The sequence below is a fragment of the Hesperophylax consimilis genome, unplaced genomic scaffold, assembly GCF_061612785.1.
Source record: "Hesperophylax consimilis isolate HC1 unplaced genomic scaffold, BYU_Hcon_1.0 scaffold_33, whole genome shotgun sequence".
NCBI lineage: Eukaryota > Metazoa > Arthropoda > Insecta > Trichoptera > Limnephilidae > Hesperophylax > Hesperophylax consimilis.
Window position 1 is genome coordinate 2,192,018 of NW_028301263.1, and position 27,814 is coordinate 2,219,831.

General features: G+C 34.4%; 2 protein-coding genes and 1 long non-coding RNA gene across 4 annotated transcripts; 1 reads left to right on the top strand and 2 right to left on the bottom strand.

Annotated features, from left to right (window-relative positions):
- Positions 1-4,828: 4,828 nt before the first annotated feature.
- Positions 4,829-5,985, bottom strand: LOC149409225 (uncharacterized). The gene has a single exon (XM_089650062.1). It carries the CDS (start codon positions 5,765-5,767, stop codon positions 4,943-4,945), a length of 825 nt encoding a protein of 274 aa, XP_089506188.1. The 5' UTR covers positions 5,768-5,985; the 3' UTR covers positions 4,829-4,942.
- Positions 5,986-7,583: 1,598 nt separating this feature from the next.
- On the bottom strand, positions 7,584-14,265 carry LOC149409226 (uncharacterized). The gene is made up of 3 exons (XM_089650068.1): positions 14,199-14,265; positions 8,312-9,031; positions 7,584-7,996 (listed from the first exon to the last, which is right to left on the bottom strand). Exons 1-3 carry the CDS (start codon positions 14,262-14,264, stop codon positions 7,697-7,699), a joined length of 1,086 nt encoding a protein of 361 aa, XP_089506194.1. The 5' UTR covers position 14,265; the 3' UTR covers positions 7,584-7,696.
- Positions 14,266-23,888: 9,623 nt separating this feature from the next.
- LOC149409227 (uncharacterized) lies at positions 23,889-27,011 on the top strand. 2 transcript variants are annotated; one of them, XR_016305244.1, is made up of 2 exons: positions 23,889-24,107; positions 26,648-27,011. It is a non-coding gene; the product is annotated as an uncharacterized LOC149409227 (long non-coding RNA). The 2 variants fall into 2 exon arrangements; XR_016305245.1 differs by having other exon boundaries at positions 23,892-23,977.
- The last annotated feature ends 803 nt before the right edge of the window (positions 27,012-27,814 follow it).

Sequence of the window (27,814 nt, forward strand, 5' to 3'; positions counted from 1 at the left end):
AAGTTTAATGCAATCTTCGATTGATTTGATAACTAAGTAGATTTTTTTATCGTCTGCATATGCTAGGTAATTGGCATGTAAAAAACATTTGTGAATATCATAAATATACACATTAAATAATAATGGCCCTAAATGAGAACCTTGAGGTACACCGGAGGGCACGGAAAAGAAACTGGACTTAGTTCCCGCAACTGATACACATTGAAGTCTGCACCGAAGGTATGAAGTGAGCCACCGAAGTAAATCACCATGGATGCCTATTTGACTTAATTTTTTAATTAAAATGAAATGGTTTACTTTATCGAAGGCCTTAGAGTAATCAGTGTAGATTACATCTACTTGGTTTCTATTGTCCATATTGCTCGTTAAATATTCCGTGAAATTTACCAAATTTGTTAGTACCGATCTTTTTTGTAGAAATCCGTGTTGTTGGTTTTGTATGTTGCGAACAATTGTTGTATAAATTTGATCGTAGACAATTTTTTCAAAGAGTTTACTAAATACAGTTAGAATTGAGATTGGGCGGTAGTTTACAATGTTGCTTTTAGAACCTGTTTTATGAATAGGGATTATAGTTGCTTCTTTAAACTTTGTAGGAAATTTTCCTGCTTTTAGTGACATTCTAAATATATTAGTTAGGGGGTATGAAAGATTTTTTGCACATTTTGAGATAAAGTATGGCGATATACCATCACTGCCAGCACCCTTACTAATGTCTAAATTCTTCAGGTATTTATTGATCAAAAAATTGTTTATTTGTACGTTCCCAATCGGGTTATGATTATTCATATAGGTAAAACTATCGACTATACTGGGATCATTCGTGTCCTTATCATTAACGTAGGTGGACTGAAAGTGTTTAGAGAAAAGTTGACACACTTGTTGAGCACCGGTGCCTGACTCATCTTTAAGGTGCATGATTTGTGGGATGCCATTTGTTTTACTTTTGCTTTTAGCATAGTTCCAAAGTTGTTTATTATTTATAAGAATATTAGATTCAACTGAATTTATGTACTGAATAAAGCAATGCTTCTGTAAGTTTTTTTGTTGGGTACGTTTGATTGAAAACTCTATGTAGTCTACTGGATTATTATTGGATTTCCATTTTTGATGGAGTTTTTGTTTATCTTTAATGATTTTAATTAGAGAAGCTGAATACCAGTTTGGAAATTTTCTCTTTTTGATGATACGTTTAGGGACAAACTGGTTGATGGTACTGTTTAAAATGTTGTAGAAAGAATCGACTACTACGTCAATATCCGAATTTTCCTGAGTAAATGACCAGTCTGTCATTGACAGATGTTGGTTGATTAGCTCGTAATTGGCTTTTGTAAACTGATAAATTTCTTTAGGTGGGGCGTGAATAATAGGAAGTATATCGATTTTTAGCATAATTTTGAGTGATGGGTGGTGCGAGTCTTCGTTGACAAGAGGATCGCATGCACGATATACTTGGCATTCCTCATTACAGATAACTAAATCCAGGATTCTGTTATTTGCATTTTTTATGTAATTATATTGTTTTAATTCAGAATAATGGATTGTGTCAGCAAGTGAGGAACTAGTTGAGTTCAAGTTTTCAGGTGTCAAGTGTAAATCATTGTTATGTATATTCCATGTTACGGTGGGCATATTAAAATCTCCAATTACAAGTAAAATGTCATCGGGATGTTGATCTTTTACGTTAGCAAGTAAGCAAAGGAATGAATTGAGTGCAGTTTCATACCCTTGTCCCTGTGGGAGATAAACACAGGCTACATGGATAGTGCGTTTGGAGGTATAGTTAGAAGGGGGAATAGTTACCCAGATACATTCAGCATTGCAGACCAATTCTTCGCGAGGGTAAGCGTTAAGATTGTTATGTGTTATGATCATCACTCCACCACCTCGACGAGAATCTTCTTGGTTGTTTATGCTATTAATTGTAATGTTATTTGATCTATCCCGTCTGAAAACGCTGTAAAATTCTGTTGGTGCCAGTTCCGGATCTAAAATAGAATTAATTAGCCAAGTTTCAGAAATACCGAATATGTAACAATCGTCATTCAATAAAATATTATTGTGAAATATGTCTGTTTTAGTGCGTAGTCCTCTACAGTTTTGATACATAATAGTAATCATCGTGAATTATGTAAGTTTTTCTATAAGTGTAAATAATTTTGGTAAAGATAAGAGATAAAAAAACAAATAATAAATGCAGAGTTTTATGAAGGACACGCATGATGTTAAACTAAACTGGTGAAATAGTGAAATATAAATGTGAGCAGCAAGTACGGAGAGCATGTTAGGAAAGAGGGGGGGAGTGAGAGTGGAATGGGGGAATGGTGTAAGGTTGTGGATAAATAATACGTCGATTACTATCTTATCTATATTAGAATATGGCATTATTGGCTGGGGAGGAACTTATAACAATATATTAAATCCACCTAAAATAGTTCAAAGATTGATAATTAAAGTAATATTGAAAAAACCATCCAAATTTTCTACTGAGATTCTCTTTTCAATATTCAATGTACCCACAATAGACAATATATATAAAAAATATTTAATTCTACAAATTTATAAAGAAATACAGTTAAATAACTTACAATTCAATTCATCACTAAGATATCAAAAAACTATCAAAATCCCAAAACTTAATACAAAGCACACACAAAATACCTATCTCTATCTAGGTATAACATATTTTAACATCCTTCCATTATATCTAAAAAATATTGAAGATATTCAGGAATTTAAAATAAAATTAAAAAATTACCTAAAACTACTATAAAAGTCCATATCTTACTCTTATTATTATTTCCTTCAAATCTTGAAACTGTATTATTGATAAATCTTGCCTATTTCTTACTTATCCCTTTGGTTTTGCAAATATATTATTTACTTACTTACATGATTCCATATAATTGAGCTAGGATTCACTCACCAAACACAAGAGCCTTGTCTCTTTATGGTGAGGAAAAGCTATTATTATTTACCTTGATAACGCTGTATAATATGTATAATTGTATATTTATTGTAAAAAACATACAAATATTAAATAAAAAAAAAATAAAAATAAAAAAAAAAAAATTACACGACGAATTATAGAATTACAAAACATATGATTATAAACAATATAAGAAGATAACAAAATATAAGGAAATAGAAAAAACTAATTAAAAAAAAAAAACATATAAATTACTATATTCAACGGAAGGTTAAATAAAAATAAAAATGCAAGAAGTGCGCGATGATCTTAATAGTACGGTTGTATGTTAAAAGAAATATTTTTAGCATAAACAAAATATTAATTTATAAGATATATAGGATATATAAACATGTCTAAAATTACATCATAGATACCTAAGTGAATTGTTGGTATATGTGAGTCGTGAGTTACTTGTGAAATACACGTAAATATTATACATATACATACACATACACACATATGTTTATATATTTTTTAATCATTGGTGAAATATTATAATATTTTTAATATACGCAAAGTTCAATACGTCATATACCTACATACTTTTTTTTCAAATCAATTACAAATTACAAATTACAACGACATCTATGAAGTTAATAGAAGGTGACAATATGATTAAAAAATTTATAATGGTACAGGTATATATAAAACTTCAAATCATAAAAAAAAAAGTTAGAGCAGATAAAGGCAAACTAAATTTATCAATAAAAACTGTTTACGTGCGTAAAATAGAGTTGAAAGATAGACTTACATTTATATAATAACATCATAATATGAAAAATAGAGTAGAAAGACTTACATTCACATAATAATATCACAATACGAATGTAAATCTTCATAATATCATATTGTAAACGAAATGTAGGTACCGAGACGCTAAGTTAAAAGTTTGTGTGTATAGTTCGCGGTGGAGTTCACTTATTTATAAAAGTACGTAAATTAATATATGTTTTGTGTGTCTGTTGCGCTGAGTAAATAATAAACAGGTAAGAGATACGTACATATACATTTATATATGAACATATTTTTTAAATTATTTTTTATTTCTATGGATAGTGAAATATAATAATATTTCTAGTAGGTATGTGCAGTGTTCAATACGTCACATACCTATATAAATTTTTCAAAGCAATAACAAATTACAAAGGTATATATGAAGTTAATTGGAGGCGACAATATGTTTAAAAATATATAATGGTATAGGTATATATAAAACTTCAAATCATAAAAAGAAGTCACAGCAGATAGAGGCAATCTTAATTTTAATGCTAAATGTATCAATAAAAACCATACACGTGCGTTAAAAAGAGTACAAAGATAGATTTACATTCAATTTATAACATCATAATATGAATGAAAATCTTCATATCATATTATAAATTACAAATGAAATGTAGGTACCGAGACGCCGCGAACTATAGTTCACGTCTGTGGGTGCAGTCACTACTATTTTGTTGATATATTAATATAGGTATGTGTCTCTAATTATTGCGCACAGTAAATAATAAAGAGGTAAGTAAATAGATTATGGCCACAAGTGCATAATAATATACAATTGATACTATAGGTTTGTGTAGAACATAAGGGATAAATACCCGTGTTATAGAAGAAACAGGATAATAAATAATAAAATATAATGAGTTTAAGAAAATTTTATCGAAATACGAATAATAAGCAGGCCAAATTCCTAGTATCGAAATACCCACCCAAATGCAATATAATTAGTTGTTATTAATTACAATGGGTTATACATACCTCAATGACTTAATGTGGTTATGGAAGTAGCATTTGGATAAGTTATTTTGCAAAAAAATTAATTATCTGCCTACCCAACACAATTTATTATTATTTCCTTGGGAGAAAATTATTTCCAATTAGCCATTAATTAGCCAAATAGATAATAATGCATGAAAGCAACTCATTGGTAGAAATAAATGCTTTGCGAATATAAACATATTTTTTTTTATACACTTATTTTTTAGTATTTGTTCTGGGGCGCAGGCCAATAGACTTGGAGCCATCGTGTTGAGGATGGGGACCGGGTGTGATGGATGAGGTGTTGGATGAGCTGGTGCTGGTGCTGGTGCTGGTGTTGGTGCTGGCGCTGGAGCCGGTGTAGGTGCTGGTGCTGGTGCTGGTGCTGGCTGATAGTTTGGTCACAAGGGCGGCAGCGACATCCAGCTGCTTTTGGGTACTGATGGCGTGCTTGCTGCCATCAGGGAGCAGAACCACAATTGTGCCGTCGCTGGTCCAACACTTGTTGTTTGAAAAGATTGAACGTGCAGAGGAAAAGAGTTTTTGTCGTGTTTTTGTTAGGGATTCAGTTAGTAGACGAGAGGAGTTTTTCAGCCCTTTCTTCCTCTCCCATACAGATCGACGGTCGATTTGGCGCTGGAATTCAATAAGAATGGGTCGATTCTTATTTGGTTTCATGCGACCAAGTCTTCTGGTGGAGACGATACCCCTGATGGCGTCTTCGTGGCACCCTAGGCCGGTCAACGCCGCAGTCACAAGGGATCTCGTGTCTTCTGGTCCATCTTCTTTCACGCCATGTAGAAGTAACAGATTTTTTCTAGAAGCAGCGTCGATGGCATCCACACGAAGCTCAAGTTGCGCAATACTCTCTTGAAGAGCCGTCATCTCCGATGTCATTTTCAATTTAAATGCATTGAAGTCTCCACGGAGATTTGTGAGGTCACAATTCGGGTTGCCGGGTTTTTTGTTGACTTTATCGAGCCGATTTTCAAATTCATTCATCGTTACCACGAATTTTTGGTTAAGTTCTTCGAGCGACATGTTGATTTAGTATTGTGGGTATGTTTGAATTTAGTAACTGTCACTATCTGGAATTTAAATATCACTGGATAATACGATTTATGAAAGTGTTTTTAATTTATTATTATTGTGTTATTTATAGTTTGAGATCGCGCACTTTATGATATTACATTTTATTTAAAACATGTTATATTTAAACTATAAAACATATATTTTGCTTGAGCGGTATGAAGAGTAACTCGTTGAGGAACGATCCATAGACAAGACATATTATCCTTGTTGAAATTTTTTTTGCAAATATTGATACACAGGCCATATTTTGTTCAGTTTGGGATTGGGGTGGGTCGATTCGTTGTATTCAGCATTATTGCTAAAATGCAAAAATTTCTTTAGCAATAAAAACCGCCTGTATGAAAGGGTGCGTGCAAAAAATGGAGTCTCAAATATCGGACTTTTAGACCAGTACATCTTTTCTTCTGGTTTCTTTACCAAACTTTGTACTAAAATGATTGCAATAAATATTCTCATTTCGTTGATTGTTGTTGGATGCCACGAACTTACATGGCTTGTCGAAGAATGTGGAGTAGAATTAATAAATTGCTCAGCAAATATATTGGTTTGATCCACTATCAGTTGCATCAGTTCATCATCAAAAAAGTAGTTGAAGAATTCATACTCATCTTTACAATTATTGACTGCTTCAGGAAAGCCAGATGTCGATGTAAATTCAAATGGTGGTTGTAAAACATCTCCTTCAGAATCTATATCCACCCACTCCTGAGCACTTGTTGGAACGTCTTCTACTTCGCTTTCATGTTCATCTTGTGATGTTGGAAAATCCTCACTTATAGTGGTCTCACTTCCGGAGGAGCTAATATTTTCATCTTCACTCTCACTTGACATATTGAACACAAAAAATCAGTTTTTTTATATAACACAAAGTAAATAAACGGTATAAAAAAGACATGCATTCACACAAAGTTCACTAAAAAACATGTAACGTAATAATATTGTCATAAAAACTGCGCCACTTGCATGGAGAACCACTGACTAGCGACTTGACTTGTATGGGAGTGACGAAAATACACCCGTTTGCTTCGGCTGACTTCGAAATACTAAACGGGATGACGCAGGAACAAACTTGACGCGCACGAACGTGTCACAAACGTTTTGTGGGTTTCGGTAAAGTATGTTTTGTACCTGAGCGTACGTGATACGGCTTGTTGCGTTTGGGTGATACTTTGACGGACGTATTACGTACGTTCGTATGCATAGGGCGGTTAAATTAATATGTGGTACTCTTTTACATTAATTAATTAAAAAGTAATGTATAGTATATTTGTGGCACGTTCCATAGGGTTTGGCAAGACTTTCATTGAGTGAAAGCCCTGGTGAAAGACAACCATTCGGAATCGAAAAAATATTGCTTGACACAGCAAAAGGAATGTTTAGTGACAAGATTTAAACAAGGTGAATTTCAACATCCCTTTTCCCATTCTCCTCCCCTTCTTCGCTCCGAACTCTCAACATTCCCCAAAGTGTGATACAATAGTCCCAATGGATCCGGACAGCTCGGCCTAGAGATGGGTCATGAGTGTCATGACTCATTTTGTTAAGAGCTGTACCCACGGTACTCGCTCAATATTTTCGTACATCACAGAGTCGACTCAATTATTTATAGTATACTTACCCTTCATGCACAAGATGAAGTATTTATGGATTTTCAAGGATTTTGTGACTTAAACTTTGGTGAAAAGTTAATATTTTATTCTCCACTCAGACATCAAAAAAGACGTACAAAACTTTCAAGACAGTATAACTCCAAACAGACAGACATTTGAGATAAGCCGGAATAGTAACATAATATTATTTCCATTGAGGTGTTTGACTTAACTTAAGACCCAGCTAAAGAAAGATTGGAAAAGTTGGCCGATAGAATTAAACATTATTTCAAACGTCTAATGCTGAGTCTCTGTGCATTTTAGTCATGTGTATCTTCAAATGGTGTTGTTGAGAGTATCCTTTGTAGCAGATGTGGCAATGGAAGATTTGTTGATCGGTGTGGGTTTTCTGATGATCTGCCAAGAGTTTTCTGGAGATGAACTTGGAAGGGCACGAGTTGCAAGGGAACTCCTTTTCTCCAGTGTGGACGAGCTTGTGAAGTTGGAAGAGGTTTAGGAAAGGGAAGGACTTGTGACATGTTCGGCAAACATAGTTCTGCTCTACTCGGTGCATCTCTGATAGATGGCGCTGAAATAAAATAAAACAAATTACCATCAAACATCTATAAAAAAGAACACAATAATTATACCAGTGATATCTACATAACAGAAGCTACAGAGTTGTGCATTTCCAAATAAAATGTTTAAGAAGAGTGTAAAATTCCATAAATTATCGATTTTTTAACTAGTTTTTTTTTTAATCTCCACTTTGACTTTTACAAACATCTGTCAATTTTTTTCAAAAAGAGTACACTAATGGCGGTGATTGCATTTGTCAATACTTAAAAATTGGAGAAAAAATACTGAAATTAAAAGTTGTTTGTAACTTATAATAATAACATACCTTAAAATAATCAGGCCTGAAAAATGTCCTCTTACAAAAATCACAAGTGTATTGATTTTTCTTTTGGTGAATGAATTGTATGTGCGTGATTATAGTTTTCTTAGATTTATATGCTTTTCCACAATATTCACAAGCAAAATTTTTTGTTTCCACGTGAGCTCTTCCATGTTTGGTGAGCGATTTTCTAGTGAAAAATTCTTTGGGACACTTTGTGCACTTAAATTGCTTTTCGCTGTGGGTCAGCAAGTGATTCTTATAGGCCAGTTTTAATTTGGGAGCAAAATTCTCACCGCAAAAGTTGCACAAGTGTCCGATCTCTTCAACTTTAACAATAGTTTTTTTGATGATGTCCTTTTTGTCATCTTCCATCGACGCATGGTCAAAAAAAATATCTTGATAAATATCATCTGATGCATTAGATTCTTTATCGCCATTTAGAAACTTAAGCGGGGTGTTGTCGTTGTCACTGTCCTCTTCAATTTTTGTGTTAGTTTTTTTTTTCATTCGTCGTGTAGAAGTCGGGGTGTCAGGAACGTTGTCGACGGTAAATGTTAAAAGATCATTGGTGATATTGCAACTTTTTTCTTCTTTGATTTTGAGTAATTTGTTTCGGAGTTTGCGGTCATTTTCCTCACATTTAGTGATGAAAGCAACGTTAGCCTCCATCTGGAGCACACAGGAGAGACAAATGTTTTCAGGCAGGCCATCGTGCTTTCGCATCTGTGAAAAGCAAAATGAGTCTGTTAATTTGTGTATGGTAATACATCGCATAATGCCGATTAAACCAGTTACTCCCGTTACTCAGTTACTCCTCTAAGTTGGTGAAATCACTCTCAATGCGGTGGTGGCCTGATGAGTGAAGACGTGGCAGGGAATGAAATATGAAAGTGCGGTAAAACATTGATAATCTAGTTATGTCGCAGGTAAGGTGGTTGGACAGGTACTCAGAATGTCAAGAGTACAATATCCGCACAAGATAATTGCGGCAATTTCACAGAGAAGACATCCAGTTGATTGCCCCAAACTAAACGAGTACATACTAACTAAAACTAAATTATTCTTTATCATTAAATCCAAATATTTTATCATATTTTAACTTAATAAGAGAAGAAAAAAAACTAGTCTTATAACTTTCACATCAATAACAATAGACTCCAAGTGAAAAATCAACACTAATTTTTTACAATATAACTATTAGCAAACTTCAAGCGGGTGAAATTAGGTTACGTTAGAGAAAATGGATTTTGCTATAAACCACCATTTCTTAGAAAATAATACATTTATATGAATGTATTTTTTTAAATAGTATCACCACACCTTATCTATAAAAGTACTATCTGAAATTAAAGTCTAATTTGATATATAACTTCTTAAACTGAAGTTAAAGTCTAATTTGATATATAACTTCTTAAACTGAAGTTAAAGTCTAATTTGATATATAACTTCTTAAACTAAAGTTAAAGCCAGTTTTGGGCCATTCACTCGTCATATGCCGGGACTCCATATGTGAGTGCCTTAGATTATCTACGAATTTAAAAAAAAAAAAATTATATGCGATTTTGACCCTTGTGGAAGGGTGTCACCAGTTGTGGATAGCCACGGATACTTACCTGTAGTAGCGGGGCCATCAACTCGGAGAAGTAAAAGAAATTTCCACGTTTAATTATTTATTTAATGAAGGTACGTTTTAACATTTGTAAGCAAAGTGTTAATTCTAAGACGCTCGAAAACAGAGTGGCCGCTTGGTTTGCTAGCGTGTCCGGTTGGACCGTGTGACTCGAGCGGCCGGTGTTGCAATTACATAAGTGTGACCATCTTAATATTAACAATATTGGTGGTGCTTTCTTATATCCCGACAGCCTCCCCTCCAGTGTCCACGACATACTAAAGGAGTTGGGATATAAGAAGCAACATATTGGTCAGCAAGAGAACTTAATTCTAATACAGTATTTACTAGTTAAGATTACTTATAATAACTATAGGTGTTATTGCTAAGTTTTTAATTACAATGAGTGTTTGCAGTCTTAATTTATTTACAAAGTAACTTAAAACTAAAAGTTTGCTAATATACCGCGTTTGCGGTGTCAGGTGCATCGACGAACTAGTTGTTCGGAGCATTGTTTATTACTTTGTAGTGCATGGAAATCCAAGTTTGATTCCAGTTTGTGGTTTCACTGTATAAATCGTGAAATTTTTCTAAGTTAAACCATGTAGATTTATTGTATTTTTGATATAAATTGATTGTGGAAATAATAGATTTGAGGTATCATCAGAAAGATAGTTTTATCTATATTATTTTGATGTAATTTTTATAATATTTCACCCAAGAAAAGTGATGAAAATTAACTTCGTAAGAAATGTCAAAATTTTTAGCATTATTTATTTACAGGTTTCATGTACAAAATAATATTATTAGTAACAACAGTTGTATAAACTACCGAAATCTGGAAGAATTGTTATCATATACTTATTTAATGCGACACAAAAAAAATTTAAGTGGACACTTGACGTTTGATTTTGGAATTAAATTGAGCTTGGAATTTCCTGGCACACATGATTTATGTGTAAAAAATGTATGTATTTTATGATGACCGGATAACTCATCAGAATGACAATTCAACACACCTTTTAAAAGTGACATAAAGTCATGAAAAGTGATGAAACAAAAACATATTAAATAGGTTTGTTTTTTTCATCGTTTTTAAATCTTGTACTCCGTTGTTGCCGCCACGGCGACATAGGAAATATTCTAACAACTCCGATGGCGCTGCAGCGGCGACATAAAAAATGGGTATACATTTTATTGTTTAAAAAATAAAAGGGTCCTTTTACAGGTATACTCATGATTCTATTCAGTTGTATAAAGTACCCACTTACGATTGGTTGTGCTTTTTGCTCTGTTTTTCTTACATAACAATAACTACGCATTCATTTTATTTGAATATTTTTTACTGGGCAATAAATATTCTCATTCCATGAGAGACCAGGCTTGATAGAAAACTCCACATTTTAAGAAAAGGTCCCAACGGGACTGTGTGGTCTGCTCGAAAGGTGGCAGACGGGACATCAGTCAATACTGTTGTAGCACTTCACTTTCGCCCCGCTACATTTATGGTTAATTTATCCATAACTCTATCTTCGGATCGCCACCTGTCTATGGGATTGCCGTCTACGGTTGATCGGAGCCAGCAGCGCCACTGACGGTCACCGAGTAATTCAGTACCAAACGGACAACAGGAAAGGAAACAGATTCATCTGGAAGGATTGGAGCGATTGCTCCAGGCGACATTATGGGAGGAATCTTGCGGACATATTGTTCCTGTTTAGCTAGCTGTTTTTATCGCTGGACATCACATTATCCATTATAAATTTTACAGTTACAATCGTTGAATTGCATGGCAACCTTCTATGAAACAGGTCAGATTATAATCATTGTATTCCTTTGTCAATAATTTACTTATAAAAGTGCTACCATTTAATTCCAACTGTGCAAGTGAATCACTGCACACCCCCTGAGATATTGTTGTCAATCCTAAATTAGGAGTCTCATGTTCTGGTTAAATTTAATTGTAATAAAAACACATAAATTTGTTTTTGACCACGATAGTTTTTCACTCTACCGGTTTCGGAAGATCCCTTCCTTCATCAGGAGAATATTCGAAGGAAGGGATCTTCCGAAACCGGTAGAGTGAAAATAAAACTATCGTGGTCAAAAACAAATTTATGTGTTTTTATTATAAATTATGATGAGCCACAAAGTGAATGCTTTTTACAATTACGTAAATTTAATTGTAATTAATAACTTAATATTCCATGTTTCGTTCTTTGCCAATAAATGATATCTTGTGACATTCTTAAGTTATTTCAATACTACCTATCTCACTCCGCTACATTGGCACTCAATGTGGTGTTTAAGTTGACGCAATATTAATTTGTTACAATGGCGCCCTACGTGGTTTGTTTTGCCATAATTGATTCTTATTATGTTACACTGTGACACATGTCCTAACAAAATACCACACGCTAAAAAATTATAAAGATTAGAATATGCAAATTTTTCTTTTATTAAAGAGTTAATGACTTATATCACTTTTTAAAATCGTGATGAATTGTCATTGTGTTGAGTTATCATGTAACCGTATTTTATATGATTACAAAAAATTTTGGTTTCACTTTCGCACAAATCATAACAAAAAAAGAAGGATTTCCGCATCTCTAGTGCCATAAGTGTAAGGATTTATTACCCATTCTCACAGGTTTAGTATATTTTCTTTTTGATTAAATATTCTTCCACACAATAATATACGCCATTGAAGAAGAAGATAATACCAGAACAAGACATAGAAAAATAACAAAGATAACGGTCAAAACTAGGAATCGAACCCAGGATCTCTTGTCTTACCTTGACAGGCGTCTTAAACCACTTAACCATTGGGACCTATTTATTAATAATAATAACTTTATATAGCGCAGTTTTGTGTCATTTCACTTCAAGTGCGCTTTACTATAACAAACTTAGAAACCGTAATTTAGTATTGGTGGTCATGTTCTTAAAATTATTCCTACAGTGTGCCTTACCCAATACAGATCTAATATTATAACACTAAATATACTGTTTATACAAAGTGATGAATGATGAATATGATGTTCATACAAAACATAGAATAACAATAACAGCAGGACAGGACGAAACGAGAATATTAAAACTAAAAACAGGAGGCAGTTTGTGCTCAGAAATGAGAATCTTCTGAGCAGACATTTTAAACGGTAGAAGGAGGCAACCTAAACCAAATAATTACCGGAAGTTTTCGAATATGGCTTATTATAAAATATCGAAAAGTAGTTAAAATTAATTAATGGTAAGATTTTTTAAATAATTCTATTAAGTAATTCTTTAATTAATTAAATACTTTTAATAAACGTCATATTTATTAACGTACCAAGTCCAATTACAACATATTACAGTCAATACAAGGAGAAATGTTGGTAATGAAAAAATAGGGCACAAAAACAATAAACATAATATCAAGACAGTAACAAGCCTTTGATGGAGTTCACGACTTCTGCCATATCAATACAAAATATTACTTGAGTAATGACTGACAAAATCATTAAGACTTACACCAAAAAATTCAAGGTCCTGACTTGAGTTAACAAGTCTTGCCATTCTGGACATTTTTATTTTTATATTATTAACTCCACACAGGAGTTAATATAAAAAAAGACATGGTGAATTGTATCCATAATTTGTGGTATATCGATTGAGGAAAAGCAAATCATTATTTATGGGTCCAAAATTCTTACAATTTTAGCCCAAACTTAAAAAAAAATGGTTAGTTAATTTAAACAAATTTTGTATGTTGCAAGCATACTGCAGTTAACTTAACATAATATTTTACATTTTGTGCATACAATTTTAGTTGTATTGTCCTTTTTTTAAGGGAAAATGGTTACACTTAAGGTATATGTGAATCAAATCTGACCCGGGTGGGCGTAACTCCGAAAACAACAGTTGAAACTGGACGCATGTACACCTACAACGCAGTTTTCTGTGCCACTGAGGAATAATGGGCATGGGGTATGTGAATATAGAATGACTGTTGTATTACAGCCGATCATAGGTTTACCCGGGTCTATTTTGTCCCATGCATATCAGTTAGGTGTCCGTGTCCCACTTTTCTGTATATTTAACGCAGATCTATTAGTTAGTAACCAACGGTTCTTCGTTATATTGAAAAACAATCGTCAAATCATTTACGAAGATTTTTGATGAAATAAATAATTTATCTGTCTGCGAGGAAACATGGTTTTAATTGTGAAATTTTAAATAACTAACAAGCATAAAATATGAGAACAATATAATAGGAAATAGTTTAAAATAACAAACCTTCAATTTACTACAACTCAGAAACTTTTTCAGAACAGCTTTTCGGTCATGAAAGAATATGTCCATTCTCCCGTTATATCCTAGACAGAGTCGACAAGTACTCATAGTGAAAGAAGAACGGGTGCGCCATAAATATACCACTCTCTAGATCGATATCTTCGGGCTTTTTGTATACAACAGAATTATACAGTACTTAACCACAGATATACAAGCAGTACCTACCGTGCGGCAAAGAGCAGTAGACAAGATAGAAAAAACTCAAGGTCATCTAAAAGTAAGATGCAACCATAGACAATATAATTGCTCTCGGCCTACTCCATTCATTCACTAGCCCAAAAAAAATATTTTAAAAATAAAAATGTCCTTGAAGCAGAAAAATGTCGAAATGTTTTCAAATGGCAAGGTTCATCTGACTAAGAAAATAAACTTTTACAGTGCATTTCCTTGAGATGAAACTTGTAAATCTGAGAAGAAGAAACCCAAAATGACAAGAAATTTGCAAAAACACCGAAGAAAATTTCCAAAACATGATTGTCCGACAGTATGACGAAGAATTCCGACATTTTTCAGCCTCATGAACTCATGGTTACATATGTTTAAAAATCTTTAATTTCACCAAAACAATAAGATAATACAGGATAACACTAATCAATAACATGAATAAGTTTATCGATATAATAAATAACATTTATACGTTGTGGAGGAAGACATAATGTCAAGTATGAAGCATTGTTCAAAAAACCGAACGAATAACCTAAAACTGTTAATTCACTTTAAACTTGAACTTACGTAGGTAGGTTGAATATAATATGTTTGTAACTCGCTAACACTATACTGGCTTATATTGTATTTTTATCACGAACAACTTTAACACGCAATATTTTCGACGGAAATGATAGTATTTCGGCAGAAAATGACAACCCGCGTGTATAAATAAACCACTGTCATTTTGTTTGAATGATTTGAAACTGTCAAACGTCAAAATTCCGTCATCTCTTTCTGTTACACGAGTCATTATGGTAGAGAGCATGTAGAGAGCGAGAGATGAAACCAATCCTTCTGTTCTCACCAATGAGATCTGAGCTTTTAGCCATATTATTCGTTTTCTATAAGAATTTTGAGGTAGGCGTGGCGGTTTCAAATGAGTTTCGAGGCCAAAGCTTAGTTAAATGCCCCTGGGGTGCGCCCACAAATAAACCAATCACTAGATTGATAACTCCGAGCTTTTGTAGGGGGAAATTTTGTCCACTATTTTTTAACCGATGACGTCATTACAGCCTTTGATTTCATAGACAAGGTAGCCGAAACAATAAAAAAAAGGCGCGGCCATAGACAATATACCTAGGAAAGATCATATTGCCATTCATCAGCCTAAAATATTATTTTAAAAATAAATGCTAGAAATGTTAACAAATTCTCTCAGGACAAGGTTCCAACTCACAAAGTGCGGTCCTGCAAAAATGAGCTATAAGGTATCTTTCCTTACGGCACATTTTCTCAGGACGGCGCTTTGTAAGTTGAAAATCTGTCGTCCCGAGGCCGTCGTAAAAATAGCTTAAAATTACTTGAAATTTGAATTCCTTTACTTTAAAAGGAAAAAACATTTTCAAACAATTATTGTGCTTTTCTACGACAGTGTTGAATGTTAACATTTCTCTGTTTATCAGAAAAATGAAAAACTTTGTTACATGTGAAGTATTTTTATTTTATTTCACTAATTTGGGATTAAGTCTCTGTCAATTTTTTTATTTTCGGACTACCATTTCATGAAAGAATATGTCCATTCTTCTAGTACATGGTTTTAAAAAAAAATTTCTTGCGCCTTTTTGCTCGAAAATTTTGCGTTTTTCGTTTGATAAACGAATCGTTAGAAACGGGGAAGTTTCCTGAATCATGGAAAACGTCTATGGTGATACCGATTCCAAAGATTTCGAACACAAAAAAATGTGAAGACTTTCGACCTGTAAATATGTTACCAAAATATGAGCAAGTGATGGAATACATAATTAAATCTCAACTTAAAGAATACCCGGAAAATAATAGCATCCTTTGTGACGAACAATCTGGATTTAGGAACAATAATTCATGTGAAACGGCGTTAAATTTAGTAATTGATGATTGGAAGGAAGATATAGATAAAAACTTGCATATTGTTGCGGTGTTTTTAGATTTTCAGAGAGCTTTTGAAACAATAGATAGAAAAAGAGTTATTAAAAATTTTTAAAAAATATGGAATAAAAGGGAAAGAACTGGAATGGTTTAAAAACTACTTAAGCAACAGACAACTATGAAATTCTTTTTTCAATTAAATTGTTAATTCAAACCCCATCTTTTCGATAAAACACCTGATCATTATTGTTTGGCACTCAATTATTTTGTGAGTGGACGAAGATAATATTTCCCTTCGCACAATGTTTGGGTGAGTTAGGAATGTCAATCTTTTTTTAATGGTTTAATTGTTTTTTAAGACTTTTTAAAAATAATTTGGCAAGATGACATAGAGTTTTACAAATTTAAATACTTTTGTTTCAAGCGTGATATTAGTAAATATTTAAGTTTTTTAATTACTTTTTTTTTAATACTTCTTCCCATTTGATCTCTGGTGATTTGACGTGTTGTTTTTGTATTGTTTTGTATTTACTATGCTTATATAATGCACATGCATAATAAGGATTGACTAGATTATCATTTTTGGAAAAGCGTGTGGAAGGGTTTAGTTTTTCCTGTGGGAAGATTTAACCCGGACATAAAGTCGGAGAAACAAATCTAAACAAAGCATGGGACACAACATGACAAAGAAAAATAAAAAGGAAACGGTCTCAGCTGGAAATCGAACCCAAGATCTCTATTTTACAGGGACAACGCCTCTATAAATAGGTCGGTAGTTTCCTAGTATCGATGCATCCAGTTGGTTGGATTTTAAGATTGGTATGATATCAGCTCGCAGCGTTGCCGATTTGTGGGTAATTCCCCAAACTGCGGGGAATTTTTCAGTTTTTTCAAGAATTGGGTATTTTGCGGGGAATAACTTTTTGCGGGGAAAATGCGGGGATTCTGGGCATTTCTTGATTTAATATACACTAAGTACATTCGGTGAAAGATTTCGTAGTTTTCTTTTATGGCAGCACTGTAAAATTTATTTTTAAATTATAATGTCGGGGGATTCCTGAAGTTCGGGACCCAAACTTGAAGACATATGATTTTTTTTAGTTATAACTTTTATGGTGGAAGGATTATTTTCTTACGTACATCTTCTTATTTTGATGAATTGATGACTTGTTGTTGGAAAGTTTTATTTTATAATAAGTAATAACGGAGTTTTTTGAGTCCATTTTTAAAATGGATAAATGGTTAAAAAAAGTGTGCAGTTACAAAGGAGCAAGGCAGTTTGCAGGCACGTTATATTTATTACGTGTTTAACGATATTGTAGGTATGTAAGTGAGATTGTAATATAATTTCGTTTCCATCTGAAGAGTCAGAGAAAATAAAGAAGGTAAAACGTCTCAACAAATTTAACATTCTGTGGCTAAAAGAACCGGATTTTAAAAGTTGGATAGGAAAAGATCCCAATTTGAAAGACGGAAATGAATTAGCATCGTGTTCTATTTGTTCCGTGTCAATCATTGCACACAAAAGTGACCTAATTCGCCATATAAAATCAGACCGTCACACGAGAAAATGTGCGGAGATACAGAATGTTCAAAAAATTTCATCTTTTATATTTCCTCACGGTTTAGAGAAGAATGTTAGAATAGCTGAATTAAAATTAGCCGGTGCTCTAGCTGAACACAATATACCATTATCATTTATGGATACATTGGGTCCCCTCTGCACAAACATTTTTCCCGATTATAGCTAAAAATCTCAACTTGCACCGAACCAAAACTACAGCTGTTTTAAAAAATGTCTTATGAACTTCATTCATGGAAAAAATCTGTGATAAATTACGTACCAAAGGAAACTTTTTTTCACTCATAATGGATGAAACTACAGACCAGAGTTTTTATTTTCATTTATATCTATAGTGATTCCGTTTGAAGCTCAACAATTTAAAATGAATTCATTGCTGCAATATGTACTTCAACGATTTCCGTTTCTCAATAATTTAGTTATAGCAGAAAATGTGAATGATGAGTGGCGGGCTCACGCTATTCTGGATTTCTCCCTACATGGTCTAAATGCAGACGACGATGCTGAAACTTACTGGGCTAAAGTGTTTCGCCTAAAAACCAATACAGGAAGATACTAGTTTATTACTTGTATTACCATTTTCAAACGCTTCCGTTGAGAGAAAATTCAGTGTACTGAAAAATTTAAAAACAGAAATCGCCTACAAACAGATACGGTGGTAGCATTGATGACAACCCGGGAAGGTATTAAGAAAGAAGGAGGAAGTTTGAAGTTCAATCCTTCATATAAAATGTTTACTAAAAATATATGGCATGATTCAGTGATTAATGATTAAAAGTAGATAATTATTTTACATCACTGTATAAATGCTTACCTTGTTAAAAATCCTTTAAATATATTGTTAATTAATAGTCTTATAATAATGTAAATTGCTTACTTAATAATTTAACTTCATTGTTTGAAATGATTTCCTTCAATATAAATTAACAAAATAATGTTTTAAAAATTGTTTAAAATTATGTTTTAACACTAAACTACCATTTTATCATTTTTTTAAATAAATATTTTTTGTCTCTTTTAAATTACTCGTACTTGTCACACTGTATGATTATATTGCCTTTTTTTCTACTAGCTATACAATTTATTGAATTTTTTTTGATATATAAGTTGAGTTAATAGGTTGTCACCTATTTTTTTTTTAATCTTACATTCTTATGTATGTAATAATATGTGTTAATCATGTCAATGGCCAAATAAAATAAAATAAATCAATAAAAAAATGCTAATTTCCATTAAATATTGTATTATTTTGAAGGCGAAATTTTAAAAGAACTTGTGGGGAATTTGCGGGGAATTTGACATTTTGCATTCCCCGATTCGGGGATTTCGAACATTCGGTGCGGGTATTTTAGAACATAAGCATTGGCAACCCTGTCAGCTCGACTCATGTCCATAGGCATATGTGTGTGTCGTAAGAGGCTTGAGTACAGGGCGGCTAGAATAGTATGGAGATGATTTCCTGCGTACCTTATGTGCTCGATACCAATACCGTCGTATCCTGGACTTTTACCTAGGGCGGTTTGCTTAATCGCGCATTCGATCATTTCAGGAGTAATGTTTGTGATGTTTTGAATATCCACAAAAATAAACGATAAATAATAAACGAACGTGCTCAAAAAAATTTTTTTGTTTAGACAACGACGGAAGATTTATTGACAGACAGGCCTGGAGTAAACAGATTCCCACGGGAAAGGAGAGACCGGAGGGACAGTCGAGTCTTGAACTTGAGTGCATTGACAGCCCCGAGAAATGGATACAAATCAGAAGTGTTGTTTGAAATTACAGTTAATTATTGAATTCAAATGGTATTAGAGAATATTGCGGAATATTGAATTAAAGTGAAAGATTATTGATCCGGTGTTTGTGTGAAGTGAAAGTGGTTCGACTCAGTGGGAAAACAATTAATAATAATGACAATAATAATAATTGGATAATTTGTAGAGCGCCGTTTTGTAAAAACCCACCTCAGGGGCGCCAGGTGTTGTGCAATCGCGATTGTGTTATAAAGTTGTGTTGATTTAAACGTGATTTCGTATACAGTTCGAACTAGATTGCTTGTCTTAAAAACATGAAAATAATAAAAATAATGATTGCGTTTTTAAAACAGAGTGAATGTACTTAAAGGCGGGAAGTGTTTAATCCGGCTAGGTTATTGATTTGGCGAGATGGCATTCTATCCACGGAGACCGAAAACCAGAGAATCAAATAGATTATTAACTGTGGGTTCGAATCCTAACAGATTAGGGAGGTACAATTTTATTTACAGGAATATTTAATTACCCTTTTATAAGCGTAGGGAGGAGGTCGAAAATTAAAGTGATTTAGCTATATAGTGTAACCAGGTAAGCTTCACGCTGAGAATGAGAGGTGACTAACTGGGTGAGTTTTTTTATATTATTTATTAAATTCCAGAGGACCCCGTTTAAAGGACGGATACAACTAAGTTTACGACACCTGCCGCCCAAACAATGTTATCATTAAAAGGAATACCCTAGACGGATTGTCAATCAGCTGTGAGTGAGAGACAGGCCAATGACCTTTTCATATATTGGCCGAGAGGCGCGGTGTACAGTCAGTCAAAGGGGGAAGTTTTGCTAGCGTATGCCGTCCCGAATTGAAAGCGATCGGATGCAACCAGACGGAACAAAATGAAAACTTTTCTTCTGTTATTTGACTTTCTAATTTAATACTTTTCATCTATTGTTTGACTTTCTAAGTTACGAATTGGGATGCACAAAAACAAATCAAAAGTCGAAAGAGGGAGATGGTAATCTCCGAAATAAAACTACCAACCGAACAACTTTTCTCAACAGGTACCTTTCGAGAGGTAGGCAGCCTCTTTAAATTAAATGCAAAAATCAAACCAATTATCCGTTTATACCTACCTGAGAGGATAGGTATTCAGTAGGAGTTACCCATACCTAATACACGAGGATGCTAGTAACCTCATAAAATAATTACTAGGACCGAATATTAAAATACAGACAGTCCTCATCCTAAATTTGGCATTTCGAGTAGACCTTACATATATCTCACATGATAATTGGCTGAATGGGTAGGCACACAACCTATCGTTAAAAAGCAGGCTAAATGTCGACAAGATCGTCGTGTGTTATCTATGTATTGACCTAGAAAGGGATGTAAATCCCCGACGGCGTGGGAGTTACAATGTTTTCTAGAGGTGGCTCGTAACTTAGGACCTTACGTGTCACATTTTCGCGACTAGATTCGTGGTGTTTGAGATTGGGGCAATTCTGAAATTGGTGATGAGACCTGGTTTTCTTTATTCTGGCGTGAAGGTTGCCGATTTGGAACAAGGGGAGACCCGGCCGGTTGTGATATCCAGACACGCAGATATCGATCGCCTTGCTCAAATTATCATCCATCAGTTTTGTTTGGTAAGAGGAGGAGTCAATCTTAGCTTGAAAAAAAATTCATTTCCTTTCCTCTCCTTCCCCTCCTAAAATATATACATGGATGGCGCCGACAACTAACACCATAAATTTATCGTATGTATATCACATATATAAATCTAACACTTTATTATATTCACATTACCCTACGATAGGTAGAATCGAGTAGCTAGTGGGGGGGGGGAGCAGGCGACTTAGAAGATAAGGTTTATAAAATGGTTTTAAAACACAGCGGTAATGGATTCAACTCACTCTATCTCAAAAGAACCAAGGGATACCACACATACATAGATAACTAGGTTTCTAAACCGAGAAACAAAAAACCAACACAACGTTCGGTGAAGCCTTTTTATACTGAACCGTCACGTGAAATGAGTACGTTCAAGGTCGTACGTCACGTAGACAAACTAGGATGTACACACTTGAAGGGGTGTGAAATAAAGAAAAGACGGCAGGGAGGACCTTCCTACCCCGGATATATATATAACCAAAGCCTTATGGAAAAGTTACCTACGGGACTTAAGGAAAATTTATCGTAGAAAGAAGAGAAGGAAAAGTTTGAAGTAGAAAGGGCAGATCATTACATGTTCATGATCAGGTCATCATTTGCCGCAGGCAGACATGTCATCATATTTAGTTTCATGCTATCTCCTTGATCCGCGCTTAAAGAAAAAAAGTCTTTAAATTCGTTAGCAATGTTTTCATCCCCCGTGATGTTGTTGACACTTAGTGGAGCTTTGCTCTTGGCTTTCAGCACAGTTGAAGTTTTTTGCCAAAACTTTTTGAAGTCTTTGTTGTGCATAGCCGTAGCTATGCTATCCATTCTTGCTTGATTTTCCGAGTGCTGACATTTTCGGAGAGCAATTTTAAAAGATTTCTTACTAGTTTTTCTTTCGTCTGCAATACAACCTTCCGTAGGCTTTCCGGCTTGGACCCAGCAAAGGAATGCATGCCTTGAGTTACCTTCAGACATTTTCACATAACAAACAACTCAAAACAACAATATGAACTGTCAAGATGGCCAAGATGGCGTCACATTCACATCCGTCACATGGTTTCAGGCATTTCCGGGGAGGTGGAATGTAGCCTCTCTTTCTGTTACACGGGTCTTATGCTAGAGAGAGTGAGAGATCAAACCACGACGGCTTTTCATTGGTCGGGCTGTAGCGACGTCATCAAAAACCAAAAAAAGTATCGGAGTTATACTGGGTGCGCCTGTTCTCAGTGTTCTCACCAGGGGGGGTCGACTCCGACCTAAATTTTGGTCCTAGAATGGTGGCGGTTTGGTGACGTCATAGCAATATTTAAAATGCCAATATCCAATAGGAACACTTTGAACGCCATAGAAGAACTGAGTTGTATAAAATGGGATATCTGTGGTAACAAAAGTCAAAACACCACATGTTTATGGTTATGTTCATGGTTCTTCGCCGACGTAAATATTTGTGAAAAGTGAAAGTAGATTTGTTAAAATGCCTCGCTAATTTCGCTGTAGTGTCGAAAGCTGTGAGGATGTTGTTTCAGTGCGACACGACAATAACGAGAGTCTGTTTCGGGAATGGGCGTGGAGAATTGGCAGAATAGATTATATTTATTACCCGATTTTGGCAAATTATGCACATGTTTGTAGTTCGCATTTTGCAAAAAAATTAAAAACGACTTGTGGCTCGTTGAAAAAAGATGCTTTGCCGACCCTTAATCTTCCAGATATCGGAATATATCGGGATTTACCTGGTGCACAAGGGACCCGGGATGTTAACCAAAATGCAGGTGCGAATCTCCCTCTGTTTGTTCAATGTTTCTAATGTAACTTATCATTAACTTTATTTATTATTAGAGAGATAGAATGAAATAATAGACGTTGATTTGAGTCGTTATTATGATAAAGATATTCATTCAATAGAATTATTATTTCTTCAAAGCCAGCAACTGAATTACAGATATAATATTCTATGTTTTGTTTGAGTAATGTGATGTTTATTTATTTCAGATTTCTTCCCTGAACCCAGCAGCGGGCTCATTGCTGCCAAAATGGACGTAGAAGCGTATACCTTCATACGCTTCTATATACAACTGTTTTATTTTTCTCTAAATGAAATAATATTCTGTTTTGGTGTGTTAACATTTTATTGTCATTTAAAATGTGTTTTGTGTTTACACAAGCTTGTATGTCCCTTTTTTGTGTTATCTGTGTTTGAATAATAAAATAATTCATGCAATTACGAGTTTTTCATTTTTAAATAATATTTTAGGCTAATAAATTGGGACCGTATTTATATTGTCTATGGTAGTACCGTTTTTTTTTTTTTACTTTCCTCTATCTTTGGTCGATGGTTTGTGACGTCGTGACAACTATTCCCTTCTCATGCCATTCTCCACCCTTCTCTTTCTTTTTCTCTTAGTTCCAAAAAAATCCGTCGGACGAAATATGTTCAGTACTAAAAGCACGAAGATGACGATCTAGGTGTAGGTTCATTTATGGTTCTCACATTGCTGGAGGAATGGGGGCGGAGCTACGAAGTTTGCCGAGTGAACACGAAGGCTCAAAGCGGCTCGGAACGTGGGAACTACGAAGTTTGCCGAGTGTCATCTTGTGTCGACTTGTCATCTTCAAACTCATAATTTTAAATATCTCAATAATTATATCACTTTGTGCAAGTCACAATAGTTGTAAGGTTTGATGGCTATTCTTAGCTTTTTGTTTTATGTTGTGAAAAAAACTCTTTATTTTGGTTAGATTTCTGCATGATTCTGCTTAGTACTAGGAATATGATGGATATTGTATTTCATGGCATTGTGATACTGGTAAATGATTGTCATACTTAATATTATATTTTTTACATTTTCTATTACCTAATAAAGTCGCTTTTATGAATATGATTGATTATTTTATGGTAAAATTTCGATCGCGCTGGCCTCGCTTATTATGAATATTTTTTAGATAAAACCTTTAGATTCACCTTAATTACTGTACGACACAACTTTTAACCTTCGGGGAGGTGGAAAATATTGCAATAAAAATTTCAATTACGTAAAATTAAAATCTACTCTCGCATACGAAATCGGCGACGCGGCGACTGTCGGCCTCCATTTCTAACACTCGCTGACATTTTGTTATGTTGGTATTCCTGACACTTTACGAAGAGCTAGGAGCTAGATGCTAGACAATCGTAGCCGACTTCATGCGGATACATAAATGATTCGTATAAAAACACTACATAATTTGTAATAATATAATGTAAACAAACCTTTTTAGAATCACTTCAGAGTCGAACTGAGGCACTAGAATCATGTTGGATTTCGTCGTCATTATACCTAATTGAAACTGTACAAAACAAATAGTCACAAGTCCGAGGCACAAGAATCATGTTGGATTTCGTCGTCATTATAATTGAAACTGTAGAAAACAAATAGAGTCACAAGTCCGAGGCACAAGAATCATGTTGGATTTCGTCGTCATTATAATTGAAACTGTAGAAAACAAATAGAGTCACAAGTCCGAGGCACAAGAATCATGTTGGATTTCGTCGTCATTATAATTGAAACTGTAGAAAACAAATAGAGTCACAAGTCCGAGGCACAAGAATCATGTTGGATTTCGTCGTCATTATAATTGAAACTGTAGAAAACAAATAGAGTCACAAGTCCGAGGCACAAGAATCATGTTGGATTTCGTCGTCAGCATAATATAATTTTAATTCAAGCAATAAATATAAATATATACATATCTCAAAAACCATGTTACACAAACCTAGCGTAGCCGCTAAACTAATTGAAAACTAGGATGTTTTTCTTGCCTTGACGCGAGCAGGCGGTATAAAAGGGACACTTTCTTTTGAATCACAAACCATGTTACACAAACCTAGCGTAGCCGCTAAACTAATTGAAAACTGGGATGTTTTTCTTGCCTTGACGCGAGCAGGCGTCCAAACCATGTTACACAAACCTAGCGTAGCCGCTAAACTAATTGAAAACTGGGATGTTTTTCTTGCCTTGACGCGAGCAGGCGGTATAAAAGGGACACTTTCTTTTGAATCACAAACCATGTTACACAAACCTAGCGTAGCCGCTAAACTAATTGAAAACTGGGATGTTTTTCTTGCCTTGACGCGAGCAGGCGTCCAAACCATGTTACACAAACCTAGCGTAGCCGCTAAACTAATTGAAAACTGGGATGTTTTTCTTGCCTTGACGCGAGCAGGCGTCCAAACCATGTTACACAAACCTAGCGTAGCCGCTAAACTAATTGAAAACTGGGATGTTTTTCTTGCCTTGACGCGAGCAGGCGGTATAAAAGGGACACTTTCTTTTGAATCACAAACCATATTACACAAACCTAGCGTAGCCGCTAAACTAATTGAAAACTGGGATGTTTTTCTTGCCTTGACGCGAGCAGGCGGTGTAAAGGGGGCATTTTCTTTTTCATCATAAACCATGTTACACAAACTTAGCGTAGCCGCTCAATATCGCAGAAATAGTTAACTTAAATAAAATTTGAACGTAAAAAAATAAAATCCAGCTAATAAATTTCAATCACAACGCACACAATGCATGCATATTAGGTAAATACTAATTTGACAGAATTTTTTAACATTAAAAAAAACGCCCGCGCGATTGTCTCTAGCTACTTCTAGCCGTTCGTTTCTTCCTATAGTAACAGAAATACCAACAAAACAAAATGACATTTGACAATAAAGTTTGAAAATGGACGGTCTCGTTTCGCAAAACGAAAGCTAATTTTAGTTTTACGTAATTGAAATTTTTATTGCAATATTTTCCACCTCCCCGAAGGTTAAAAGTTGTGTCGTACAGTAATTAAGGTGAATCTAAAGGTTTTATCTAAAAAATATTCATAATAAGCGAGGCCAGCGTGATCGAAATTTTACCCACTTTTGGCTCTTTACACAGTAAGTACTGTGATGATGGATTTGTTTATGTAATCATCATAATATTGAATCCTTTTCAATCTAATCTAAACTAATATGTAGTATAAGAAAATTAAATTTCAGTAAGAAGCAGCTTTCCGAATGCACAAAATATTTGATTACAGATGCACTTAAAAATATAAAATTTTTGAACTCAAACATTGATAAAGTCACTTACAAATGGTTTTTTCATCATGAAAACTGTAATTACTACTTTACACGAAACAAAAATATATTTAATTAGACAAAGATGTTATAAAAGTTATTGTCCCTTAACTTTTTTTAATTTAATATGAAAATTTGCAAACCTCGACAAATATTTATCAAACGCTAAATGTTTTTTCATAGAATTATTTGAATTCTTTCGGGAGCGTTTATAGTAAATTACTAAAAACGCACTATTCTCTCTTATACTTCCAGATAACCCGAATGCCATTGCAGAAGAGGTACTCATGGAGGTGTTCTCCATAGAAGAAGATGAAGACGAAGCATTCCTCGATAACCGTCCACTTCCAGGGCTATTTTTGGATACGCAGTCTCCGATCCAGAAGCCCCCGCCTCAGACCTTATGCCGTGGGATAGTTGGACCATCCCCCTGCTTCGCACGCCTCGATGATCAAGCAGCCGCAGCCGATGTCTGCTGTGAGGCGGCCACTGCCTCAAATAAGCCGCCGTCTCGTTAAACAGAATTCCCCAGACTCCAGAGGGTCCTGATACTTGAAGACAATTGAGGAAATAGGAGGAAGATGATAAGAGGCAATTGAAACTGAAAAGCACAATTAAAAATTGCAATAATAAATTAATGTTTTTTTAATTCCATTCCCTTTTAACAAATATATATTTTTAATACATAATTATTTACAAATATAGAACTTAAATTATAAAAGATTATTAAACAATAAACATTATTCAATGATCTCGTGACTGGATCCAAGCTACCTCTCCTGGAAGCAGTTGTATCTAATAATTAAATTGGCATAGCAATTAGGTAAGTTTTTTAGATTCTCACGGCCAAAAGCATTTTTGTTGTTTGTTTTTGGGGTGTTCTGCCGTGTTGCGCTAACTCCTTCTTTAGCCGACGTTTCGGACAGTGTTGCAGTGTCCATCATCAGGGCAGATCCGGTAGATCCGAAGATGTGCAGTATAGTATATAACATATAACTATGTATATAACATAGCAGTTACTTGCGTGTTCATGCAGAACACACCATTTCTGTTTAGGCGTACTTCAGAATTTTTTCACCTGAAATAAGAGAAAGTAATTTCAGTAATCAACATTATTATTTCAGTGCAATGGCAATGCCATCAGGCGACAACACTGTGCTTGTCACTTGTCCGATGAGTCTTGTGAATGAAGTTGGCTTGCGCTTTCATCATTTTAATAGTCTTCATTGATTCTAATGACTATTTATCACTATAGTATGTACTACTGTAGTATGTTATTGAAGTAGCAAAGATTCTTACTTGGTGACATTGCGATTTGCAACATGTTTGCAGGATAGCCTTTAGGAACTGATCCAAATTATAAATAAACCTCTTTTGGGAGCCAGGTCCTAAGGGAAGTGAACGTACACTGGACGGAGGTGT

Bases quoted from the DNA above. Each gene is read 5' to 3' on its own strand.
- LOC149409225 (XM_089650062.1), bottom strand. From the start codon at position 5,767: ATGTCGCTCGAAGAACTTAACCAAAAATTCGTGGTAACGATGAATGAA.
- LOC149409226 (XM_089650068.1), bottom strand. From the start codon at position 14,264: ATGGACATATTCTTTCATGACCGAAAAGCTGTTCTGAAAAAGTTTCTG. The intron at 9,032-14,198 runs GTTTGTTATTTT...TGCTTTTCACAG, and splicing joins TGAGTTGTAGTAAATTGAAG to ATGCGAAAGCACGATGGCCT. The intron at 7,997-8,311 runs GTATGTTATTAT...ATTTTATTTCAG, and splicing joins TCAGGCCTGATTATTTTAAG to CGCCATCTATCAGAGATGCA.